Raw genomic sequence first — 25,108 nt, forward strand, 5'->3', positions numbered from 1 at the left:
TCTGGCACGGGGTGTCTTGAATCTGTGCAGGGCACAAGACTATCAAGGCATTTTGGAGCGAAACGTACTGCCCAGTGTCAGAAAGCTGTCTCAGTCGCAGGTCATGGGTCCTCCAACAGGATAGCAACAGAACAGAAGCACCCAAGAATGGATAATAACTGAGGAGGAGGTGACATGGATCTTGTTGAGGTGAATGAGGCGTTTGCCTCTCAGTACCTCTCGGTTTCCAAAGCACTCTGGTGCACGCATCACTGCTCGCCTGGCTCATGAACTCAGACGACGTAATGGAAAGTATGCTGTCGGCCCAGCTTGCATTGGCGGCGACCACGGAATTGCCATGGACATTGAAAACACTCACCAGTAAAAGCTGTTTTTAGGAGGATGAGGAGAATACTATCAGAGGAGTATCCTATCAAGGGAACACCGTCCATTCATGCCAGAGATTTTTTGATCTTTGACTACAAGAAAGAAACTGATTTAGACTTTAACGCCAGGCCCCTGTAGTCGCTCTGGAACCCGGAGATGAATCACCGTTTGAGAAGCTGATGATGAACCGCTGCAACATACGCTCACGGCTCCTAAACTCTGAAGGATTTTGGGTGGAAGAGTAAGACACAGTTCTTCTGTGATGTGATGACTGAGTCCTTATTATCTTATCTATCTGTAACCGAGTAGGAAATCATTAGTAATGACGAGTAGCGATCATCCCGCAACATAGGAGGGGGGAAAAAAAATCATGTATTTGCTGAACTACTGCAAAAGCATTAACGCATGATTTAATGCTTTAATGCTAAAATCATTGCATCGACCACAATCGTCGCCGATTCCAGCTTCCTGACCGCTGTCATCTTCGGCTGCAGGAGTGCAACTCAAGTTTCCAAATTCTTCTTCCTTGTCATCAGAATTTCCTTCATCCTGTTTATCATCATCCTCTTCCTCCTCATCATCCAGCTTCACATCCTGTGCACCATCCTCAGGTTCTGCCATCAGCCCTTACTTAATTTCCTTGGAAAAAAAAAAAGCAACTTTCTATTAGCTCAATCACAGTAACATTGCTTATACCCCACCTAGTGGTGAAAATTGTCAATAAAATGTAAAAAAAAAAAGATTTTTAGCATACAACATAAAAAATTAAACTGCAGTGGTAGTAACAATGATAGATTTGATTACAAATATGAATAATTCACATGACAAAATAATCATAATTATTACTCGAGCAGTTTCAGAGTTAGTGCTTATATGTACTGATGTACTATACTGAAGTGGCCTTCTATGAGCCCTGATTTGAATCCTATCGAACATCTATGGAAAGAGCTGAAACATGCAGTCTGGAGAAGGCACCTTTAAAACCTGAGACAGCTGGAGCAGTTTGCTCAGGAAGAGTGGGCCAAACTACCTGTTGACAGGTGCAGAAGTGTCATTGAGACCTACAGAAATCGCTTGACTGCATTGATTGCCTCTAAAGGTTGTGCAACAAAATACTAGGTTACGGGTCCCATCATTTTTGTCCATGCCATTTATTTGTTTTATTATGTAAATGATTCTGGTGAATCAAAAATCAAAAGCAAGATCTGATTTCTATTAAATATGGAATAAACAATGATGGCTGCCAATTGCTTTTGTGAGTTTCAAGTAATTTCAGAGAAAATTGTGGGTTCTTTTTTCGTCAAAGGGTACCAACTAATTTGTCCACGTCTGTAGGCAATTTTAAAAAGCCCTTGTCCAGAATATACAAACTTATTAAAAACAGATTTAACTTTGCCTGTGATGGAATGGCAACAAGACCTTGCTGTTTCCACCGATATTGACTTCTGAAAGCTTATTTCCATCAACATGTTTTCTTATCACCCAACACAAAATGTTCAAATGGGATTCATGGACAAAAGAAGCTTGCTCTCATTATTCCCTCAATACCAGAGATGACTACTTTCATGCCATCTGGTTCTTACCACCTATCCAAACATTCTGGACCAACATCACCTAGAAGTTATCATCCCTTTTGGCTCAGAGCATTCCAGTTTTCCCGTCAATGTCTCCTCGGTGACCTCTCCTCAGTTGACCCACCTCCCAAACACTAGCAACCCATTTTGATTTCCTTAACAATTGCCAAGTCTGCGTGGCTCGCGTGGCCGCTGCCCGGCCTGCTGCACTTCTGCATTGATCTGGTTGGCTCTCCCAGTGCAGGAACTCAAACTCAGTACGTACACCATACAATAGGCCTAGGGTTTCCAGGACATGTGGGGTGCGAGCTATGTGGGTGGGGATGTGGTGGGCGGCTGCAATCTTGCCTGTCACATCTCCTGCCTTGGCATACTTCACAATTGTCCTGCAATTTGAATACCACTCATATTAGCTTAGAACACACGCACACGCGCACGCACACACGCACACACACGCACACACATCTTACTCCAAACAACACACCACCAGACTAGGGTCTAAGGGGCAGAAGGGGTGTGAGTGATTCGGTTTGTTATGCTTGGATGATTCGCACCCCCACAACCCACAATTTCAACTGCATACACAAACATCACACATTGAGCACTGGGGTTTCGTGTCTGGAGGCGCGCTGGTGGGTTGGTGTGGTTACCTGCATGGCTTCTCTGCGGTGGGGATGGAGGGGGCACATATCTTGCATATCTTATCCCATGACATATCTCGGGCGATGGTGACATTTCTGTCTTCGGCCGATGTTTGTCCCAGGGGGGTAGATGTTCGGTTGCCCTGCGCACTCTACTCTGTGGGTCAGGTGGGGCATCTCGCCGGTTGCAGTACGGTGGGCCTCGCCTTTGCATGGGATGTAGGTAGGCATGGGGGCCAGTGGTTCTGGCGGGGTGTTGGTCTTCAAGCATCGGGCAGGGTCTGTGGTCCGTGCCTGTGGCCCAGGTTCGCCACTTGGGAGTATCTATTTTAAAGGCTGGTTCTAAGTTATTGTGTTGGTGTTTGGGGCAAGCGATCTGGCAAAAATATCATATCCCGATTTCTTTCAGACAGGTTCACGATCCGTGATCTTAACCATTCTTTTTTGGTGTTTGTTTCTAAAACTATTTTGCAAGTCAAAGTTTTATTAAAAAAAAATCTGTGGTCTTGTCATTCCACAGGTCATCCACAGGACAGTTACTACAAGAAATCTTTCATTGTGATTCATGCGATCTTTCATTGCACCACATGGTTTCGTGAGACCCTATGAATCTTATGCCAAGTTGCAATTTTCAAGTATGCAAAGTGAGAAACTGTTTCACACTGCTCACTTTTCCATTACACTACCGTTAGTTTTTTATTTTGTTTTACATTTTTTAAATGGGATATTTTGAAAAACAATGTTTTGAATAAGCGATTACAACAAAACATTTTTTAGATTTTCCTGTTGACACTGAGAACACGGAGGCAGTCGGTCGTTTAGTGGGCACATTTTGACATCCCCAGTTTGTACATGTTTGTTTAAATACCATGAATGGACTGTAACCCGCGGGTGGGCGGGTGCTGTGTGTTGAGGGATGCTGCGCAGTGGACTCCTGGAGGCGACTGCATCTCGTCCGACTCCGAACTAAATTTCAAGGAAGTCGGTTGGGAGCCGGGCGAGCTGCAGTCGACTCCGGAGGGGAGCACACTGCATTTGTTTACTGGCAGATCTTGACCGCCCCAATATGGCGACCATGTCAGACAATATTACCCACAAAAATAAGGGAGAATCGCAAACCTGTTTGTGTTTCTCGGAATTTAACAGTCATTTACATCGATTTTGGATTTCAAATTGGAATCGTGACACCCATAGTAATTATGTAGTATTAACGGAGGACCTAACATAGAAACAAACTGTCGGGTTTACACAAATTTTCCTATAAAGTTATATTTGTGCATCACTGAGAATTGATGTATAGGCAGACCCCACCTCCTTGAGTTGTAGCAGCCAGTCAGTCCTTCAATCAAATTTGGTTAAAAGCCAATACGCACACGCAAACAACACAAAATTTGACACACTTGCTACTGGTCGTGTCAAAAACCCCATCTGTGTCTTCTTTTAGGCTAAATGCGAACCAGAATTTGGTTCAATTTTACCACCAAAAAAGTAGATATTTGGGAAATTATTTTAAATTTTTTTCAAATTCTAGATAAAGGCGGCATTTAAAAATCTTTAATATAATTTGCTGATACCCTGCATTTGGTCAGCATTTCTCAAAAAGGTTGCAAAAACAATTCAGTTTGAACAGATTGCAGTGAGTCCTCCTGGGTTAACATTAAAGATTGCCCTCTTTTGCTACAGCCAGCAGCCAGCAGCCGGGGTAGGCTACACCCACCCCACGACGGTGGCCAGCTACACCGTGCATCAGGCCCCTGTAGCGGCGCATACCGTAGCGGCTGCCTACGCTCCTACCACAGTTGCCGTAGCCAGGCCGGCACCTGTGGCAGTTGCAGCCACGGCAGCAGCCTACGGGGGCTACCAGCCGGCCCATGCAGCCACAGACTATGCCTATGCCCAGCGCCAGCCTGAAGTCCCTCCGCCACCCCCTCCCGTCACCTCCCAGAATTACCAGGTAAACCAGCTTGAGACAGTGGTCTCATTTTGTCAGGATATTTGTTATATTACAGTGTTCTTTTTTTTTTTTTTTTTTTTTTTCATTCACTCTGAAAATGAAGAATTTTCGTGTGTGTAATGGTGACCTTTTTCAAGTGTACCTTTAGGACAACAAAGCAGACTGATATTTAACACATAAATCAAGGGATGCAATGGTACAGTATGTATCATGGTTTTTGGGCCATGGTAAACGGTACGGTTTTGGTATCTTTAAATTTACGAAAAAAATGTCAAATATATATTTTCTTTTAAGTTAAAGTGGCGTAAAAGAGTTTAATAGTAGTCTGCCATAAATAACTAGTGTAACGCTCTGTATGACTGGGGGTTCAAGTTCATTGGTGGGTTGTAAAACTTTGCAAAAAAAACAATGGCTCATCAGCGAGACTCAGTTTCCTTCGTTCCTACAGAAGAGACGCTCAAAAGAACTGGATTGTTCGTGAACGACCCAACACTAGTGTGAGTGGAAGGGAGAGCGTGTCTGAAGAGAAGTTCTTAATAAAAAGGGGTTCTTTTCCAACTGGACATTTCAACCCTGGGGTAGTTGTAATATATGTTTGTTCTTTGTATTTAAAACGGGTCTTGATCAATAAGCAAATTCGACAGCAGCTCTAGGTCTCTGGTGCAATACTCACATAAAACATTTAAAATGATTGCACTCTTTACAAACATCTATGTAGTTTTATCTTGTGTTTCTATTGAAAAGGCTTACGTGGCTGCGCGCAGTTGGGGGAAAAAATATAAAACTAGGGAAAAAAATAGAGCAAATAGAGAAATGCTTCGTGTGGAGCTTCAACAGTGTATTCAATAGGAAACGTACACTTGTGGCACGCCTTGCCAGTACATCTCACAGACACAGCACAACTGAGTTAAGGAACTGTCCAAGTCGTCGACGTGCATCTCCACTGTCAGGACGCACGTCTCCCCTTGGCTTTCCATTGCTATGGGACTTGATTTATTAAACTGGATGTTTTTGTGGAAATAATCTATTTGTAAATAATGAATCCTGAACTTCTTGAACCGCATTGGGCATATGACATTACATTCTATGCGCGTGCGAACCCCACTGTGCGCACTTGTGCGCCCCCGAAAAATTGTATTTTGCAGTATCCCCACATTGCATCAGAACACGGTTATTTCCAAGAAGCATCACAATTGATCGAAGGGACAGCTTTTTACCAATCGGTGGCATTTTTTGTTAAACTTTTTCAAAAGGGTATCGCCTATTAGGAAAGGGTGATGCTGCAAATTACATACAATTCTAACCTTTTTTTGTCTAATGTGCAAAATTTTCAATATTTTTTCTATCCTTCATGCTAATCGTAAAAACTATATGTAGCAGAAAGTATGCATTTCCTGAAATTTCCCACCCCATTCGTGAATACTAGCAGCTATAAAACTGTGAAACATTTTCCTTTTTTCAGGCCACACAAGATTAATTGAGGGGCGACTCTGGTTTAACGGCACTGGTTTAAATTTAAACAGATTTTCTTAGTGTCCATTTGTGAATGAGAAATCGACTTACTTTCGTCTTATATTTTTTAACTAATTTGCATGCCATTTTATATTTATACATTTTTTCAGCAGTCAGACTGATGTCTGTTCTTTGCTCTATCTAACTCTGCATCTGCGCAGGACTCCTACTCCTATGTGCGCTCCACGGCTCCAGCGGTAGCTTATGACAGTAAGCAGTACTACCAGCAGCCCACAGCTACAGCTGCTGTGGCTGCCGCCGCTGCTCAGTCTCAGCCCAGTGTGGCAGAGTCCTACTACCAGACAGGTAGGATTTAGCATGCCCTGTGGTGCATCCAGCTTTAAAACAAATGTATAGTCCTTGGTCCATTGGTTTAACTGCCAGCAACATCCAGTTTTATATTTCACGGTTATCCAGTTTTTTGTTTTTTTTTCCAGGTCCTTACTGTATAATCATGAATACACCTTGATTTGAATATACTGATATAATGTACAGGGGGTGTGGAGCCCTTGCTAGTACCATACACTAGGCTAAAGCATTCTTAACTCAATCAAACCTTATTTCCTACCTGTATCCTTTAGCCCCCAAACCAGGATACACGCAAGGTGTCACACCTTACACGCAGACCCAGCAGACCCGGCAGGTGACAGCCATCAAGCCTGCTGCCCCCAGCCCGGCCACATCCACCTTCTCCATCTACCCAGTGTCCTCCACGGTTCAGCCCGTAGCAGCCCCCACTGCATCTGTAGTCCCTGCTTACTCCCAGAGCCCCACCTATAGCACTAATGCAGTCACATACTCTGGTAAGATTCGCAACACAAAATCATTGCCTTGAATTTAATTTAACCAAGAGACATGTCAGTCATTCCATCAAAGAATTGACTGATGGAACTGACTTTGTCAATTGCATGTAATTCATGATTTGAATGTGGTTTGATTTTCATATGTGCTTTGAAAAGTCCTGCAGCTGTTTTGCACTTTTCCAGGCACGTCATACTCTGGCTACGAGGCGGCTGTCTACTCAGCAGCATCCTCCTACTACCAACAGCAGCAACAGCAGCAGAAGCATGCAGCGGCGGCTGTAGCTGCCACCGCGGCGTGGACGGGCAGCACCTTCACAAAGAAGCCCCCATTCCAAAGCAAACAACTCAGGCCCAAGCAACCCCCCAAGCCCCCCCAGATTCACTACTGCGACGTCTGCAAGATAAGTTGCGCAGGGCCCCAGGTAGGCCACACTTTGTTGCTTTTCCTCTGCTGTTAATGCTGACCTTTGAGGTTTCTCCCTTAATTGACTATCGCGTGTTCAGGGACACAGACGACGGGGAGGGTTGTAAACACCAGTTTATTGTAGCGATGAGGCTAGGTGGAATTCGCCAGGAGCAGATGGAACATGTCATGACACGGGCTCCTATCCTGAATGAGTGTGTGTGGGGTTGGGGTTTTTAAACCTCATGCTGGTTATTCCAACCAATGAACATCAGGTGTCGCTGCTCAAGCCATCCCATCCACCACATACCCCCAACACCAAACTGAGGCCAGGAAGAATTCCTGGCTGAAGCCTACCCCCCAAGCAGAGACCAAAAATGAAAATAAATGCTTAAAACAGACTCTGACCCAGGGTTACTATGCCTAAAAATACAGACTCTAACCCAGGGTTCTTATACCTTAAATTAATAAAACACCAGACTCTGAAGCAGGGTTCCCACACCTTCTACAAACAAATGTCCAAAAAAAAATAACAGGTCCCCTCCCAGACGACCTGGGTTCCCCGGAGCAGCATGGTTGACCGGCCTCCTTTCACCAGGGCGCCAACAGACTGCCCCCTCCTCCCTTCCAGAGCGTGGGGCCTGGGCTGCTGCGCTGGCTGGTGACGGCGTGGCCGGACTTGGCTGCTGTGGGGGCTGCTTGGAGGGGTGGCCTGGCTCGTGGCCTGGCTGCTGGATGGTCACGGCGATGGCGATGATCCCGGTGATGCCTGCTGGGCGGAGAAGCTAGCTGCCTGTGGTGGTTGCTGCGCTACTTCTCCCCCAGTGCTCCGCCGGACCCCCTAGGGGCTGCTGCTGCCAATCGGGAGAGGGTTGGTGTTTGGGTTGCCCGTTGAACCGCTGGTGGCTCCAGAGCGTCTTCCGACGGCCCTTCTGTGTCCCTTCCCCGTGCCGGAGCCCCACATTGGGCCCCACTGTGGCAGTTTCGCCATCACACGCCACCAAAGTGGCGTTTTCAGGGCCCTCTGGCACAGAGACACAGACGACTGGGGAGGGTCTTAAACACCAGTTTATTGTAGCGATGAGGCTGGCTGGAATTAGCCAGGAGCAGATGGAACATGTCATGACACGGGCTCCTATCCTGAATGAGTGTGTGGTAGGGGTTTTAAAACCTGATGCTCGTTAACCCAACCAATGAGCATCAGGTGTGGCTGTTCAAGCCTTCCCATCCACCACATTGACCTCTAGGATGCCATGAGTACAACAATGATTTTCCAAAGTTTTTTGTTTTGTCAGCAGTTTGGCCCAGGCCTGACTCTATTCTACACCAAATTCAAATTTGGATGCTAGGCCGCCCATGTCTTTCTCATGTGCGTGTGTTGTCTCCCCCACCTTACCACCCAGACATATAAGGAGCATCTGGAGGGCCAGAAACACAAGAAGAAGGAAGCTGCACTGAAGGCATCCCAGAGCACCACCAGCAGCAGCTGCGGCAGTGGGGGTGGGGCCTCAGCCAGAGGCACCCAGAACCAACTGCGCTGCGAGCTCTGCGACGTCTCCTGCACTGGAGCCGATGCGTACGCTGCACATATTAGGGGCGCCAAGCACCAAAAGGTGTGTTTTTGTGCGATATAAAAGACAAATTAAAAATTGGGGCTCTGTTACTCAGTGTTTTTCCAGGAAATTGGTTAGTGGAGGTGGTGAGTGTTGAACACTGAGGTAAAGTGGCAAGAACTTGAGTGGTGACTGGGCACGGTATACCATAACAGAGGTAAGCTGGGCACAACTACGCCAGTTTGTAAATATCAAGCATGCATTAAACATTTATATATGACTACAATTTACAATTATTTTAAGTGTAGGACTCCAAAACCTGTACTTAACTTTTTAATAAAAGTATATCACCTTTTCTACAGTGACAGGACATTTTGGAGCTCAATAAACAGGAACTGGAATTCAAGAAGCTTGGGAAATGTAACCCAAATGGACAAAAGCTTTCACAAATCTAAAACATGTTTATGATATAGTCCTAGGTCCCATATGATAGCCAAGTGCAGTTCTAATCAGTCCAAAAAAGATAGTGGATCTCTCTATCAGTGCTTCCCCCTAGGATAGAGTTGTAGTAGTGGAGGTGAATGCGAAAACTATTTCTTGTCATGTTTCTTTAAGGGAGTCCTATCCAAATATGTATAAGTGGTATGTAGGCAATTTCTTAACTGCAGCACTTCTAAAGTAAAAAAATTAAAAAAATAAATAAAAAAAAAAAAGGAAGGGAGAAGATGGGAAGGCAAGAGCTGGCACGTGAGGGAATCTTTCAGTTGTCTTAGTAAGGGCCGCCTTCAGGAGGAATAATCGGTGCATGTGGCATACCTACTACTACTACTTTTAATGAATCGTATCAAGTTGGATCTTCCAAATGTTGTTTGTTTCCCAGATGTGTTTCCTTGCGTATTCCTATGAAATGATTGCGTTTGCTGTGATGTTAAGCTGCGATACGCACTTTGAGAGTTTCAGGATTGTTTTCCCTTCGGCTAACGATAATCCTGAATCTGTGATCAGCATTGCTTGCTTCATTGTTGACTAACTTGTGCTTGTTGATATAGTCATTGTGCTGATATTATCAGGTAAGCGTAAAGTCTCTGGTTTATATGCTTTACTCACAGGTGTGTTATTTGACCTGGATATCAAGCGTCTACAGCACAAAATGTTACTTTCTAAAGAGATAAGACGTGCCCTCGCCTCCTCTCGTCTCCACTCTCCTCTTGTAAAAATGTTTTAATAAAATTCTGCCACGGCGTACTGCTGCTGCAAGGTGCATATAGGGGATACACTGGTTATGTTGAGGATTTTTCCCCAGTTTCCCCAAACCCCACTACCCTAGACCATATTACATTGCATTGTAATTGAGAAGGCACCTTTGTCCAAAGCAAAAGTACATTGGTCACAGTATCACACAGACTGTATGTCACAGTCATAGCCAGCTGAAAATTATCGAGAAACAAGCATTTCTAGTCGATTTTGAGTTTTTTGTTTTTATTTTTTGTAATAAAAGTAATATTATATATTTATTTCAATTTTCTTTTTGTTTAAAAGTTCTTCGAAACACTTCCAACCGCTCTCTCCTCTCTAAGGTGGTAAAGCTTCACACCAAGTTGGGTAAGCCCATCCCCTCCACAGAGCCCAGTGTGGTCACACAGGCTGCTTCCTCCACCACAGCCGGCCTCAACAAAATCCCTGGCTCCACCCTAGGCACTTCTAGCACCTCCGCTTCCTCCAACCCTCCCCAAACCAGCTCAAACTCCCCTTATTTGAAGACAGTCAACATAGTCAACAGCGCTGGGGGAATGGGCAAAAACCCTGCAGCCAGCAGCATCTCGTCAGTCATCTCAGCTATGGCTGTAAAGAAGGTCAACACGCCTAAGATCAATTTTGTCGGTAGGTGATTTCTTGATTCTCATTTCCAGTCATGGCATTATCTTATTAAACCAAAGTAAACACAGCCTGTCGATAGGAAACCTATCACCCAAGGTGAACCCAGTTTTGGGTCGATTTCTGCGATATGAATTTTACTTGTACAACATGTGAACAGGAGAAAGAATATGGAGAAACCAAACACTTTCCTCCAGGGAACAAGTTACAGACCACAGCAAAGCTGGACGAAACAAAGTTGGAGGTTTCAAAGCCTGTGCCCCCCTCGCTGATCACTCCTGAGACTAAATGCGACACATCAGACTCTGTATCTGCGTTGGCCCTGGCTGCACTGCAAAGCGATGTACAACCCGTTGGACACGACTACGTAGAGGAGGTATGCTCTGTGAAATAACCGATTTCAGATTCTTTCCAGCCTTTTTATTTATTTATTTAGTTGCTTAAACCCTTTTTTTGCCTGGTGATTGAGTCAACCAGCCTCGTGCTGCCAAAGAACATAAGTTGCAATTACCCCGGTCATTTTCCTTTTTATTGGATTCTTTCAAGCATTTTGAAAGCGATGATAGACCTTTTTTTTTTTTTTTTTTTTTAAAGAAAGTGAAATATCAATTTACAATCCTAAGAGAACATGTGCTTCAGAGCCATTGGAATCTGTTTATACTTTATTGTTGAGTATAATCCATACAAACCCCTCTTTAGGTCCGCAATGATGAAGGCAAAGTCATCCGCTTCCACTGCAAGCTCTGTGAATGTAGTTTCAACGATCCAAACGCAAAGGAGATGCACCTCAAGGGACGGCGGCATCGCCTGCAATACAAGGTCCATGCTGACTTGGAAAATACTGTGTTCTTGTTTATATTTATCACTGGAAACATGTCAACATGTCCTACGAAGGAAAACAATGTTTCGGACGATGTTCCTCTGAGCAAATTGTTAAAAGGGACCTATTATGAAAAACTCACTTTTTCAGTGCTTATGCACATACATTTGGATCTCTGGGTTGTCTTATCTCACAGTTTGTGTGCAAGTAGGCCCATCAGTCAGTTTTTTGTTGGGCCCCTGTTTCAGAAAACGTGATTTAACAAGCCGTTCAGATTTGTGTCTCGCTCCTACATCACATTTAGACACATTAGAACTCATTAAGTAACTCCACTCACAGCTGGAGAAATACCAAGCGCTGCTGGGAACTGCTCTGTTGGCTACACAGACCAGCACAAATATTTTAAAAGAAAGAGGAAGTAATATCAATGGTCCATGACAAAATTCAGATGAGGAAAATAAAAGCATTTTCAAAATAATTATTCTAATCTTCTATTCTTTATAAAAAAATAAAATAAAAGGTATGCGGTAGGTTAACTCTAAGCTGCGCTGCATTATCAGCTGAAACAAAACCAGCCAAAGTTGTGTTTTTATTGTAGATGTATTTTTATTTTATTTTAATTTCTGCCCTTTCCTAATTAGGCCATGTAGATCTAATATGAGTGAAGATTCAGCAACTGGATTGCTTATTTCTTGCCTCAAATTTGTTCAGAAACAGATTTTGGTGGACTGTTAATGTGAAATAAGTGAAAGTCTATGTATTTCATACAACAGGCTCACATAACTAGGACTAACAGTTCTGGAGTGGGCATGGGGAGCAGCAGCTCATTTTCATTTTAAGTGGCATACACTGAAACAGTGCATCAGGAACAGACATGTTATGATCACTTAGAATGCATTATTTTAGTGGTGTTTTCAGCAAAAGTCTTCAGAGACATGTTTTGGGGACCCTTAGAGACCTATGTTAACGTGTTGAAAAGGAGTATAATGGGTCCTCTTTAACACATTTTTGTCAACCAGCGCAGGAATCCGTCAACTCATTTCAAGTTGGTCAAGCGCAACGTTTATCTGATCCTTTTGTAGAAAAAGGTGAACCCAGACCTGCAGGTGGAGGTGAAGCCCAGTATCCGGGCCAGGAAGATCCAGGAGGAGAAGATGAGGAAACAGATGCAGAAGGAAGAGTACTGGAGGAGGAGGGAGGAGGAGGAGCGCTGGAGAATGGAGATGAGGTACTGCTACTGTCACAATTCTTTATAAATAAAATGAACTTAACTGGTTCATACTACAGGTGAAAGACTGAATTGATTCTTGGATCATCATGATTCTCTTTTCAATGCTTCTGATTGAATGCACAAAACTCTATTTTCAAACTCATCATTGTGCTTTCAATATTTTGATCACATTTGATCAGTGCTTTTGCTTATGAACAAATCTCTCACATACCTGAAACCCGTTGTATTGAGAATGGTATCGGTTTTTGTGGCACTGGCTTTCCTGACTGCAGCCACAGTGCTTTGCTCGTCTGTTTTTTGTGTCACCCTTGGGTGGTGTGTCATTGATTCTCTATGTAGACTACTGAAACACACGGCAGGAAAGGTAAAGTGACACATCAAGCAGGAAATAAGATGCGATCCAAGCGGACCACTCACAGTTCTTGGAGTCTTCTATGTGCAGTTACAGTTTTATGGAGGTCCACGTCAGCTATCGCAGAAGCCACTGTGCCGAACCATAAATTACCTTTTACTGTAGGTATTTTTGTTAAAACACTAAAAATGCCAAACCTTTTTATTTGTCACATTTCCAGGCGTTATGAGGAAGACATGTACTGGAGGCGCATGGAAGAGGAGCAGCACCACTGGGATGACCGGCGCCGCATGCCCGATGGAGGCTATCCCCAGGGGCCCCCTGGACCCCCAGGTCTGCTGGGAGTCCGGCCTGGCATGCCTGTTCCCCAGCCTCAGGGGCCCATGGTAAGGAGAAATTACTCTGCTTCTGTCCTCACACACCAATACACGAGATGACATTAATCAAAACAAACAAGCATAGCTGTCCCTCGCCCACTATTGTCCTTAAGCTTCACACCAGTGCTCCATCACACCCTACCCCTCTATATAACAAAAGAATAGATAAAAGCAATGCTAGAGGGTAAAAAAAAAACTACAATAAATGACAGACCAAGTTATTGCTTTTATTAAGAAAATGTAAGTTGACAGAAAATTTGTTTGAGGAAAGTGTGCAGTAACATATAATGACAAACTAAATTTGACACCGCTATGGTCCCTTTAACTTGTACATTTTTCTATAGTAAATCTTCATAATTTGGTCACCTACTTGAGGGTTGCAGAAAGTTTATCAGTGCTGTGTTTGCACAATTTCAGCCCCCGCGCCGCCCAGACTCTTCAGATGATCGCTATGTCATGACTAAGCATGCAGCTATCTACCCCTCTGAGGATGAGCTCCAGGCCATCCAGAAGATTGTGTCAATTACAGAGCGTGCTCTCAAACTAGTGTCAGACATAATCACTGACCAGGACAAGGGCAAAGAGGAGGACAAGGACAAGAAGGAAGTTATCAAAGATCGGTAAGTTTTCCCTTATCCAATTCACAATGTTTGCTGTTTACCACCTGGTTTAAACTATACACAGGTGTTTTCACCAAATTCTTTACTTTGAACCTTCTAGAGCACTGAAGGGAGTGATGAGGGTGGGAGTTCTGGCCAAAGGCTTGCTTCTTCGCGGGGACAAGAATGTCAACCTCGTCTTGCTATGCTCTGAGAAGCCAACCAAGGGACTGCTTACACGCATTGTGGAGCACCTCCCCAAGCAATTAACAGTAATATGTGTGTGTGTGTGTGTGTGTGTGTGTGTGTGTGTGTGTGTGTGTGTGTGTGTGTGTGTGTGTGTGTGTGTGTGTGTGTGTGTGTGTGTGTGTGTGTGTGTGTGTGTGTGAGAAATTTCCAACTATTATGATAATCTGAATCGCAACATCTGCTTACATAATCAAAATTCCAGTGAAGAACCCAGTAGTGGTTAATCACATTAACCTATATGGTGTGTACGCTACACAGTGATAGTAGACAAAAACTTGATATTTCCAATACTGTGAGACATTATATTTTTATCTCATCAAAATCTCCTTGACCTTCTTCTGCTGTGCCCCCCCTAGATGGTTACACCGGAAAAGTATGAGGTGAAGGGCTCAATCCAGGAAGCGGCCATCATCCTAACATCCTGCGCTGAAACCAAGATGCAAGTGACGATCACTCTGACGTCACCCGTCATCCGAGATGAGGGCGTCCGTGATGGAGGTTGGGAAAACCATCACGGCTCCTTCCCTACATTCACTTCTCATTCTGATTCTCTCCTCTCTTACTTTCTCTCTGCCACCTCACCGAAGAAATACATTTCCACCTGTTGAAACATGTCCTAAAGAGCAGCACCCCCTGCTGGCACTTTTCCAGAAACTGTTATTCATTTCTATTTAGAATGAGGGTGCAGAGGTTGTCCTTCCGTGTCGTGTATTTTATTTATGTATTTATTTTCTTTATTTCGATTCTAATGTCCAAAATTTCCCTAAACTATGAGAAGCCTAACTGGGTATTCACAATACTAGAAGTGTTTTCTCCTGTCATTTGTAGCAAAGTGACACATCTAGCTCTATCCAACTGACAAGCTATTTTCTGGCATATAGTGTAGCTAGTCATCCAGCCAGTCAGCAAGGTAAATGCTTGTGTGATTGAATTTCATGATCATTTGTTGAATAGGATTACCAATTCCGATAAGGATGCCGATACCAATAAGGATGTTCATTATTGTGGGACTCGCAGACAAGCGAATGAAAACAATTTGTTTGCTTGAATTGTGCCAATATTTGCATAATGTTAAACATTTCAAAATTTTCCATTGTGGCCCAATTTGACCTTGTTGCTGATGCTCTTGTGTGCTGCCATTAGAAATTACTGTTGTTAAGGGGCTTTTTCTAGTAGCTGATATCAATGCCCAGTTAGATGAACTTCAGAGGGGATGGGAATGTTGGCTCTTCATTCTGGATATGGTATTCCTTCTTGGCTCACTGAACAAGGGCGCTAATGTTAATCTTGGGAGGGGACCCCCTGGCAACCAAACCTCAAACTGAGATAAATTTCCAATTCCTTGTTCCCTTTGCTCTTTCCAATTAGTCAGCACATCACATCTGATTTATTTTTTTTATTAAAATGTACAAAATTCATTAGTAACATGGAAGTGCAAGCAGTGTTGCTCTCTAGGTTTATTTGCTCTGTAACTTTAGTGTCTCTCAGATGCTCTCCTTTTAAAACGAAGCATGATCAGTGTTTGCATTGTGTAAAGTATAGTTCTTTTTCCAGCTAAGATTAGTTTTGTTTCCTGTGTCCCACGGGATTCTCTCTCATCTTCACTATTAGCCATTGGTTTAGAAGTTCTCACTGTTACTACAGTCAGTCCTGCATATTTTCTCAAGCAATAGGAATTTGACGTCGAAAGCACCCGCATCAGTGAGTCAAATTCTTAACTTGAGACATTTGTGCGCAACTTGAAATTTGGCGGGACATCCAGCCGATTTGTGTGAAAGTTGGAATGGTGCTCATTTATTTTCTCAAATTGGGATTTGCCCCCAAAGCCTTGGGAGTAAAATTCCACTAAACAGAAAGAGGATGGCAGGAAACCACGCTTGGGTATCTTGTCCCCACAGGAAACAAATCTTTCCTTATTACTTTGTCTTGTGGTGGAAAATTCACCATGCTCTAGTCCCTCTATTAAGAAGTGCTCCCCTCAGTAAATATGGCCTCTCTTGTGACCTACAAATTGGGATTTTGACAAAACCTAGCCCCTAATGTTTTGTCTTTTTTTTTTTTTTTCCCCAATTATTGTCATTTACTACAGAAGATTTATATTTTTCAATGTAATGATAAAAGATTTATTGTTGTTGTCAAACAACCTGAATAATTAAATAGAAATACTTAGGGGAGTAACAGTAAATACCAGGGAAGTAGGTTATGACAGACACCTTAGTAAAGTAATCGGGGGGGGGTCTTACTCCAATCTACTGATGCTAGGTATGCATGCAGTGATGTCCTAACCCCCCCCGCCCTTTGTTTGCTGGGAGCTTTCATGTTTTCTTTTTCTTTCCAGCACGCATCGCTGCCTCAATGTATCCATAGCTATTCTTAATAGTCTAGCCCAAAGCCTCCTCTTTTCTCTGAACAAAGACCAAAAAAAAAATCCCATCTTGAAGTAATGCGTCTCCCATCAGAGGCCTGTTTCACACCCAACCAGCTCCGGAAGGATTTTTGACCAAGACCCCCCCCCCCCCCCCAAACACTTTGCCACACCTACCATTGTCATGCCACCCTTTTTATCAGGTTAATCTCAACCAGTGGCGGACAATTCCAGGTTCAGAAAATAAATACTCCGCCATGTTTGTTTGTTTTCCCCCAGCTTTACTGAACCAGTCGATCAAGACAGTTGGCTCACAATGTACCTAGCATTCACAAATTATTTTTTCAGATGGTTTAAAGGCCACCTCCAGCGTCAATCCAATACATAAAGTCCACAGTCACTGCCCATACGATTTTAACAAATACGTGTTTTAAGCATCAAAAATTCTTAATCTGCTCCTGAACTGGGCCTTTTGACAAGTCTATTGAGAAAGTCTGCCATCAAGAAAAAATCTTCCACCTCAAAACTTAAGTTTTAGCAGTCGCTATATCCCATTGAGACCAACCAAGCTCTCCATTATTGATACTAGCTTCTGTATTAGCTTACTTTTGCTAAAGGTTGTCTAAATCATGACCTTGAATCACTAACCACACCCCATGGAAAACATTGGCAAGTAAAGCAGGATGTGAAATTGGCAGGGGGTGCTTCTAAATTTTAAATGTTTTTATTTTGTTATTTTTTTATATAATTTGTAGGAAATAATTGTAGCTGCAAATAATAATTACCTGATAAAATTGTTCACATGTCAGAAATGTTCAATCATTTGTTACATGCAACCTTTACCAGCAAAAAGCAAAGGTGCTGTAGATATCACTATGCCGTCACATAGAAAAGATAGAAAATAATAATCAAAATTAGTATTCTAAATTGTGTACCCCAGTTCTTGAACTCTCATAATAACCTTGCCCTTTTTTATTTATTTATTCCCCCCCCACATTCATCTACTCTTAAAGACAAATATGTGCTGCTATGTGTGACATAAGGTGTCATGCCCCAGTAACCTCAATACATAATCCCCCCCCCCCCCTCCCACAGGCCAAAGAGGCACTTGGTATGTGTGGCAATGTGTCTTGTTCTTGCCAGCCTGGCTGACCTGGTCAAACACCCATTCCTCCTCACCGGTTTTGACAATTCGAATCCATTTTTAGATGTAACCACGGGTATGGTGAAAGACCCAGCGGACGTCTTGGACAGGCAAAATTGCCTTGACGCTCTGGCTGCTCTGCGCCACGCAAAGTGGTTCCAGGTTCGGAACATCATTTTACTTTCTTATTGTAGCCTTATGAGATGCATTATTGTTTTTTCTTAGTTTTTGTTGATTTAATTTTCAATTTTTACCTTCCCTCTTTTTGATTTAAATTTTTTTTGTTATAACTGGGAAATTATCAAATATAATGGAAAAACAGTTATTACTATTTGCAACAAATATTCAAGGATGCCACCTCAATCATATATAACAAGCTTTTAATGTTCAATAATTTGCATTTGATGATACAGTTGATTAGAAACATACATTTACTGTCTTACAAAAAATCCTGGCATCCTTGTATTCCCTTTTTTCACAATTTACAAAAGTCCAGTGTATTCTATGACTCCATAAGGCTGCAGAGTAACTTTGCATAAGAGTGTCATCAATAAGTGCTTTTATGTTGAGCGTTTTGTATTCTTGTGTTTTATTTATTTTTTTGTTCATTTTTGTAGAATAGGGATTAAGAGAAGAGGAAACATCTGATTACTTTACTGTGATGCTGCCGGCTGAGCAAAAGCATAGACAAAGTTATTCAGATATCCTGCATCTCTCTCAGTCCCTATGCTATCCTCCCCAGGTGGCCTCTCGTACATTTATTTGATGTACCCGTTTGTGAAAATCTTGGGTCAACTCGAGGTCAGGGTTTAGAAGATGCCAAGGAACATCTTCCGTTTCTTTTCGCATCTTGCAAACTTTGAACTCTTACTAACGATGAGGTACAATACTGCTGGGAATGGTAGCTGATTGCAAACTATCATGGCTCACTGAAACCTCCAGTCAATCATGAGCTTCCATTATACACAGTAGTGTTTGAACCTCCGTACCAGAACCCATCCACTTGTTTGTCCGACCCCCCCCCCCCCCACCACCACCACCCCACCCTCAACACCTATTGCCTATATGTTTGACACTGACTAAACTGAACTTTACTGCGTCAAAAGGCTAGAGCAAACGGACTTCAGTCATGTGTGATCATTATTCGGATCCTCCGGGACCTTTGCCAGAGAGTTCCCACGTGGTCTTCCTTCCCCGGCTGGGTGAGTAAAGCCTCCATTGCACTGCACAAAGTCTGCATTTAACCCCCCGTTTTTGGTTGGTTTATTTAAACTGTTCACAGGGCAATTTGAACTTTGGACACACCGTTATCTTTTATCGACCCACTGATGCTGGTATTCACAGGCAATGCAAAGTCTTTCTTGATGTATCGGCAGCTACATATTGAGTCGTATTGAGTTTGACGCTAGTACAGTACAGACAGTACAGTTTGGAGTCAATATTGGGCCTCATTTACAAAACGTGTGCAATCAGATTTCATTTTGTCATGTACAGTTCCACAAATAGTGTGTGTGTGTGTGTGTGTGTGTGTGTGTGTGTGTGTGTGTGTGTGTGTGTGTGTGTGTGTGTGTGTCAACATTGAAACCACTAAAATAGGAAGTGAATAACATTGATCACCTCGCTCCAATTGTACCTGTCAAGGGGTGGGATATATTAGGCAGCAAGTGAACAGTCAGTTCTTGAGGTTGATGTGTTGGAAGCCGGAAAAATGGGCAAGCCTAAAGGTCTCGGCGACTTTGACAAGGGTGAAATTGTGATGGCTAGATGACTGGGTCTGAGCATCTCCAAAATGGCAGGTCTTGTGCCAAGCAATCAGGTTCCCAGTATGCATTGGTTGCACAAATTGCTGAAAAAGTTAATCCTGGCTATAGTATGTCAGAACACAGTGCATCGCAGCTTGCTGCGTATGTGGCTGCATAGCCAAAGATTGGTCAGAGTGCCCATGCTCACCCCTGTCCACCACCGAATGTGCCTACAATGGGCATGTGGCAGTCAGAACTGGACCATGGAAGAAGGTGGCCTGGTCTGGTGAATAATGTATACATATGAATATATATGAATAATGCAAACCGGCAGAGGCAGTGTGATGCTCTGGGTTCTGCTGGGAAACCTTGGGTTCTGGCATTTATGTGGATTTTACTTTGACACATACCACCTACCTAATCATTGTTGCAGACCAAGAACACCCCTTCATGGCAACGGTATTGCCTGATGCCAGTGGCCTCTTTCAGCAGGATAGTGGGCCCTGCCACACTGCAAAAAAAAAAAAAAGGAATGGTTTGAGGAACATGACAAAGAGTTCAAGGTGTTGACTTGGCCTCCAAAATCCCGATCTCTCAATCTGATCCAGCATCTGTGGGATGTGCTGGAACAACAAGCCTGATCCATGGGGACCCCACCTCGCAACTTACAGGACTTAAAGGATCTGCTGCTAATGTCTTTGTGCCAGATACCACACGACATCTTCAGAGGCCTTGTGGAGTCTTGCCTCAACGGGTCAGAGCTGTTTTGGCGATACAAGGGGGATCTTCACAATATTTGGCAGGTGGTTTTAATGTTGTGGCTGGTTGGTGTATATTAATGCGTACACACGACTTGGATATGGTGGATTTGGGTGAGGGGTATTCTAGCTCCATTTCTCATTTGTTTTCATCATACAAATTATACAGACTCCTAGGGATGTTCTAAACAAATTTTATTGTCATTCATGAGAACGGAAGATCTGTTAAACACATGTTCATAACGATACCTATTGAGTCTCTGAGACTGATTTGGATTGTTGCATTGGTCAATGGTTGTGGGGAAAAGAATACTTATCTTCAACTAAGCTTTATTTGCCAGCCGACTTCACTCGCGATAGTGGCTACTGTAAATGGAAAACATTAACAAATTTCAATTCAAGAGGTCTTAATTCAGTCTCCACACATGAGCAAAAAATAAGCCTCAATGACCGTTTACAAGGCAACATTGTAATCGTTCAGCTTGTGGGTGTTCTGCTTTGATAACTGGCAAACAAAGAGGGATGGACCCATTCAAGACCATGCACTTATTTATACCAAACAATTTATTTTCAGATCAGTTGGTGCTGCGTTGTGAGGGACTCCTCGCGCAATGACGCACCAACTGATCTGAAAATAAATTGTTTGGTACAAATAAGTGCATAGTCTTGAATGGGTAAAAGAATAGGAGCTCATATGTCGACCAGCTGAGGTGCCTCGCAAATTGATCACTAATCTAATAATTATCACCTGTAGTTCAAATTGGAGAAGGAATTGTATCTGTTGCCGTATTTGTTTCATTTAGAAACTCCTATCCTTGCTTTCTTGTATTACATATGTATGTAAGTATGTCAGTCAGTCAACCTGTAATCCGCCTCCTTCCTTAAGGCCATGGAGCTGCTGGTTGAGAAGGCCATCAGCAGTGCCTCTGCCCCCCTCAGTCCAGGCGATGCACTGAGAAGAGTGTTTGAATGTATTTCCTCTGGGATTCTGCTCCTTGGTAAGGCCACATGACTCTACACCAGACTTGACAAAGCTTTTAAAAATAGATGCCTTATTTGAAGTAAGCCATTGTAGTTTAAAATCATGGGAATTCAAATGCTCACTAGTCTCCATGAGTACTACAAGGGATGTGAAACACAACGCACATACTCTGAACGGCAAGTACTTTCAATTGATGTTGGCGTCTTTTGAGTGCTGTGCTTTGTATGTATAAAATGTATTTATTTATTAGGACACTAGTAGTAGTCGTCCAACCACCCGTAATGCTAGTTGATGTCTTTAATCAGGTGGGCCAGGACTGGTGGATCCCTGCGAAAAGAATCCAACTGACACCTTAACGACTATGGAAGAGCAACAGAGAGAGGACATCACTTCAAGTGGACAGGTCGTTTTTTTTAATTGTTATTTATCCCACTGCTGTCAACTCTCAAAACTTTGGGGAAGTGGGGGCGAACGTGACCTGAAGAGAGTGATGCTGATAGTGTCCCTGGTACCCACAGTGCTTTTTTTTGTTTCGTACTATAAGGAAATTTAGTAAAATCAAATACATCTAAATTAAAAACACAATGTTTTTATTTGCTTTTATTTAGAGGAACGGGACATGTGATTACTCACTCTCCAATGTCTCCATTACCTACGGAGAGGTAGACAGGCGCAAAACGTACTTGGGTTTTTAGCAACGATATCATTATTTTTGAGGGTGTGTTCGGAATCACAGATGACTAGATTCGGGGCTATTTTTATTTCTTTTTTTTAATTATTGTTATTTTTGTAAATAAAACAAATAAATTGAATTGGGGCTATTTTCAAATTTGTTTATTTATTTATTTTGATGAACTGAACCCATTTGTCCTTAATCACTTTCATAAATAACTGACCAGTTGTATGAACCGGACGTCATCGGTAGTGTAAACTTTTATGATCCACCTTTTATCTGATTGGCTAAGCAACCATAATGTGACATTGACATTGGCTCTTGACCAAATGTTCAGAAGGTGAGTCGCATGGGAGATGAAAGCAGCGGCGTGTCATACAGAGGATTTCAAGCGATGCGCTCCTAACGATAATTTTTAATTTTTAGTGAGGGCGCGTGTGGCGGTTTCGGAGCACCGGAGGGATTTCAATCGGCAGAGAGAATTGTCGTGGGCCGCCACAAATCAATGCATGGGAAAAACTTGCTTGTGCCCAATATCATCGCGCCCCTAACTCTAAAAGACAGATGCGTCTTATCATCAATTGCTGGCCCCCAGCGATCGATTGGGATTTGTGTGTGTGTGTGTGTGTGTGTGTGTGTGTGTGTGTGTGTGTGTGTGTGTGTGTGTGTGTGTGTGTGTGTGTGTGTGTGTGTGTGTGTGTGTGTGTGTGTGTGTGTGTGTGTGTGTGTGTGTGTGTGTGTGTGTGTGTGTCAACATTGAAACCACTAAAATAGGAAGTGAATAACATTGATCACCTCGCTCCAATTGTACCTGTCAAGGGGTGGGATATATCAGGCAGCAAGTGAACAGTCAGTTCTTGAGGTTGATGTGTTGGAAGCTGGAAAAATGGGCAAGCGTAAAGGTCTCGGCGACTTTGACAAGGGTGAAATTGTGTGTGTTAATTGTTTGTCCAGTTTGCTCTCAGGCTTCTGGCCTTCCGGCAGATCCACAAGGTCCTGGGCATGGACCCCTTACCCCAGATGAACCCTCGCTTCAGCGTGCGCAACAACCGCAAGCGTCGCCGTGACAACAGCGATGGGACGGACACCTTCGAGGGTGAAGGGAAGAAGGACAAGAAAGACTATGACAGTTACTGAGTGCCCACCCCCCCCCCCACACACACACACACACACTTATTTATAGTCGCTAATATATACTCTGTATCGTCACTGCAGTTTTAACAACAGCTGGGTTTTATTTTGTTTTTGATTTTTCGCCAGTGTTGTCCAGTGTCGTAATCAGCTCATTATTGTTAAAAGAAACTGATGTATCTGAAACCAAAATAAGCATCCAGCCTTTAGTGATTTTTAGCCGTAGACTTGAAACTCAAGGTAAAATTCATACCCAACTACGCTTATTAGTTTCTGAAGTAATTGTGTCGATGGTATCCCGTAGCTCTGCAGCTCCTCTGTTTGTTTGTCATTATATTTTTTGACCCTTTTTGAAAGGATTCGGCCAGCATGGAGACAACCTTTTTTCCCAGCTGTTGAATCAGAATGAAAAGCTAAGCTTTTTGCCAATGTCTACATTTTCTGTATTTCCTAGTGGCATTCAGAGGTAAACTGTTAGCATTAAACCTTGTGAAAAACATAATTTTGTCTTTTTTCGTTTTCTATGCTGTACTTTTGGATATTATTTCTACAGCGAGCAACGTGAGGGTGGCGTTTGCCGTGATTCTAAAGCGCATGGCTGCGATTTTCGTTCCCAGATTCACACTTAGTCTCGGATATTTGAAGAATTTGTTGATTCCAGACATGTTTTTCTGGGTTTATACAGATTATCCATAAATGTAGCTCTAACACATATTAAAAATATTCCTATAATCTTGCAAAAAAGATTACCTTTTTTGGTTTATGGTGGGCATGGTCATGTGCAGATCATTTGTTGTGAAGTTCTGGGTTTTAACACTTTGTTTTACTAGGTAATTGTGTGAGGGATTGTAATGGCTTGCTAACCCCCCCCCCCCCCCCCCCTTTTAATGTTGATTTGACGCTGAGTAGTTTTAATATGAAAAGTCTATGTGAAATGACAATGGGGGATCGGGGCTGTCATATTGGTGTTGTAATTGCAGTTTATTGTAGGTCCAATCCTCAATGCCGTCAGGCTTTGTACTCTGCTCTCAAAAGCAGATTAAATACATTTCCTGAATGAAGACTCCTGTGTACCTTCCTTTGAATTATTTCTCCCAAAATGTTATGGGAGAACTAGATGACTGCATTTAGCTACATTTCAAGCAAGTAGAGTTGTGTTGATTGACGGGTATCTTGTTGTCTTTGAGCAAGGTGAGTCAACTGTGGTGTTTTCACACTTCACCTCAACACACAAAGATTGCCACGCTGCCCAAATCTGGATGCTCTGGCTCCATAAACTGACAAGATGGCGGTAAGCGTGAGCTCAAACCCGAGGCTTCAAATTGTTTCGTAGGAAACGGAAGGTTGACGTCGCACGTAAAATATTTTTTTTCTTTACAGTGATCACCTTTTGTCTGTTCACTTATCTTTTCTTAGGATTACCTTATCTCCTGTTACAGTTCTTGTGTTCAAGGTTTACAGAGCTAGGGTTTTATTGGTACTTTGAGGTATATTCGTCAGGACAATTGTATAAACAATAGCATAGAGACATGGGAATTATGAAAGCCACCAGAAACTGATTTAGAAGCTAATCAGGAATTTAAGGTATTTAGTCAAACTGTTTGCCAACTACAGAATATGTGTGTGTATATTGGTGTGATAATCTGGTAAAATCTAGAATAATTATTATCCATGCCACCCTCATACTTGCCAATAGATGTCAGCATTAGGATAATATAAAGCCTTGAGAGGAATGGCTGCACAGACTCCCCCGGGATCCCAGTCCTGGATTGTTCATCAAAGACATGATATTTTCACCAAAACACACTCGTATAATGTGGGTTGCTTCAACAAAGTAATTTCCCAAAACATATTTATCATGCGCCACAAACTTATTCAAGGTGTTCCTATTCACCGCGTCTTACCCGTAAAGATACTGAAGTTGCAAAGAGCACAGCAGCAACTGGTGGTTTAATTCACAACCATACAGTAGAGCCGCATGGAAGCCTGTTTTTATACGCCTTG

At 42.9% G+C, this 25,108-nt stretch overlaps 1 protein-coding gene across 2 annotated transcripts in view; it reads left to right on the forward strand.

Annotated features, from left to right (window-relative positions):
- Positions 1-24,112, forward strand: part of zfr (zinc finger RNA binding protein) — a 41,690-nt gene extending 17,578 nt beyond the window's left edge. The window contains exons 3-20 of one of the 2 annotated variants that reach the window (XM_080003835.1): positions 4,265-4,535; positions 6,209-6,353; positions 6,629-6,850; positions 7,034-7,272; positions 8,657-8,866; positions 10,384-10,687; positions 10,879-11,057; positions 11,381-11,500; positions 12,584-12,729; positions 13,305-13,470; positions 13,879-14,081; positions 14,182-14,332; positions 14,666-14,807; positions 17,883-17,980; positions 18,925-19,020; positions 21,205-21,316; positions 21,606-21,703; positions 22,928-24,112. In XM_080003835.1, coding sequence (XP_079859961.1) covers positions 4,265-4,535; positions 6,209-6,353; positions 6,629-6,850; positions 7,034-7,272; positions 8,657-8,866; positions 10,384-10,687; positions 10,879-11,057; positions 11,381-11,500; positions 12,584-12,729; positions 13,305-13,470; positions 13,879-14,081; positions 14,182-14,332; positions 14,666-14,807; positions 17,883-17,980; positions 18,925-19,020; positions 21,205-21,316; positions 21,606-21,703; positions 22,928-23,110 — 3,085 coding nt within the window. In that variant the 3' untranslated portion in view covers positions 23,111-24,112. Of the gene's footprint in view, positions 1-4,264; positions 4,536-6,208; positions 6,354-6,628; positions 6,851-7,033; positions 7,273-8,656; positions 8,867-10,383; positions 10,688-10,878; positions 11,058-11,380; positions 11,501-12,583; positions 12,730-13,304; positions 13,471-13,878; positions 14,082-14,181; positions 14,333-14,665; positions 14,808-17,882; positions 17,981-18,924; positions 19,021-21,204; positions 21,317-21,605; positions 21,704-22,927 lie in introns of those variants that run through there. The other variant, XR_013844245.1, reaches the window with a different exon arrangement.
- The last annotated feature ends 996 nt before the right edge of the window (positions 24,113-25,108 follow it).

The sequence above is a fragment of the Zeus faber genome (genome assembly GCF_960531495.2).
Source record: "Zeus faber genome assembly, chromosome: 7".
Lineage (NCBI taxonomy): Eukaryota > Metazoa > Chordata > Actinopteri > Zeiformes > Zeidae > Zeus > Zeus faber.